Raw genomic sequence first — 1,239 nt, 5'->3', positions numbered from 1 at the left:
CTGTGTGTGTGTGTGTCTGTGTGTGTCTGTGTGTGTGTGTGTCTGTGTGTGTCTGTGCGTGTCTGTGTGTGTCTGTGCGTGTCTGTGTGCGTGTGTGTGTCTGTGTCTGTGTGTCCCGCAGGAGCAGACGGGCAGCTTTCTGCGCTGGCTACAGGAACAGGCGGGTGGTTCGGGTGGAGTTCTGCGGAGTGCGGCTGGAGTGCTGAAGGTGGTGTGGGCTGGAGACGAGCCTCCGGATCTGTGTGAGGGTGAGCAAGTGTTACACACCGAGCCGCCCCAGAGTTTCTCTGAGCACTTCAGCCTGCAGATGTACAGACAGCACCTGCAGACGCAGCGGCTCGGACGGACTGTCCTGTATGCAGACGTCACCTCCAGCACCATGAGCATGCTAGACGGGTGAGCACAGCCGGCGGGGGGGCTGGAACTCATTTAATGCTGGAGTGAGCTCACAGAGGTAAGAGCGGCCTGATAGAGGCCTTTGTGTGCGGCGGGACTCGTGCTGGGACGCAGCCAGCGGACGGAGCAGGTGGAAGTCATTAGAGCTGTCATAACGTTTGAGTAATGGACGGCGGAGCACGGCTGAAGTGATTGGGAGTGACAGTGTTGTCATTAGCCCCGTAAGCTAACGAAAAAGGGGCCGTGGAAAAAAAACATCTACAGTTTGATTTCCCCTGGCCTGATTATCAGAGTAATTTCCAGATGTTGCTCTCTGATTAAGTGGTATTATTCTAGTATGAGAGTGCTGAGTGGGCGGAGTGTCGGACAGGAAGTTCAAAACAGCAAGCGCAGGTCATGTGCTCACAGCTGCAGAACCTCAGCATTTATCCTCTCTAGTCACCACTAGTATGTCTGAGTTCGGCCGCAGCGTGATCTGTTCAGTGTGTGACTGACTGCACTTAACATCAAACTGCTTCAGTTTCACACAAATGCTGGGCACAGACGTGCATCTTCGGCTAGAGTCGCTTTGAACTCGTAGTATAAATCAGCCTTAAATCAGCCTTGAGAGTGTGTGTGAGAGATACAGTGAAGACAGCGCGTTAGTTTAGAACTTCTGATTTTTTTTTTTATTGTAGAGAGTGTGTTAATTTGTGCAATAACCTACCAGCAATGTAAATGATTTTTTAAATATATTACAATGAGTACATTACAATATAAATTTATTAGAACAAGTACATTATTATTTATGGGCTTAAAAACAAGATGCAAACAATCAGAATATTGTACCTGGTGGGGAGTGCA

The 1,239-nt window shown here is 49.5% G+C and overlaps 1 protein-coding gene across 1 annotated transcript in view; it reads left to right on the top strand.

The window, feature by feature from the left end:
• Positions 1 to 1,239, top strand: part of hlcs (holocarboxylase synthetase (biotin-(proprionyl-CoA-carboxylase (ATP-hydrolysing)) ligase)) — a 23,089-nt gene that overhangs the window by 5,759 nt on the left and 16,091 nt on the right. The window contains exon 6 of the mRNA XM_016471042.1: positions 122 to 396. Within this exon, the coding sequence (XP_016326528.1) occupies positions 122 to 396 (275 nt within the window). The remainder of the gene's footprint in view (positions 1 to 121; positions 397 to 1,239) is intronic.

Source organism: Sinocyclocheilus anshuiensis, unplaced genomic scaffold (genome assembly GCF_001515605.1).
Source record: "Sinocyclocheilus anshuiensis isolate Anshui unplaced genomic scaffold, SAMN03320099.WGS_v1.1 scaffold3935, whole genome shotgun sequence".
Taxonomy (NCBI): Eukaryota; Metazoa; Chordata; class Actinopteri; order Cypriniformes; family Cyprinidae; genus Sinocyclocheilus; species Sinocyclocheilus anshuiensis.
Note: the sequence above shows the minus strand (reverse complement) of the source record. Positions and strands in the feature narration are given on the sequence as shown.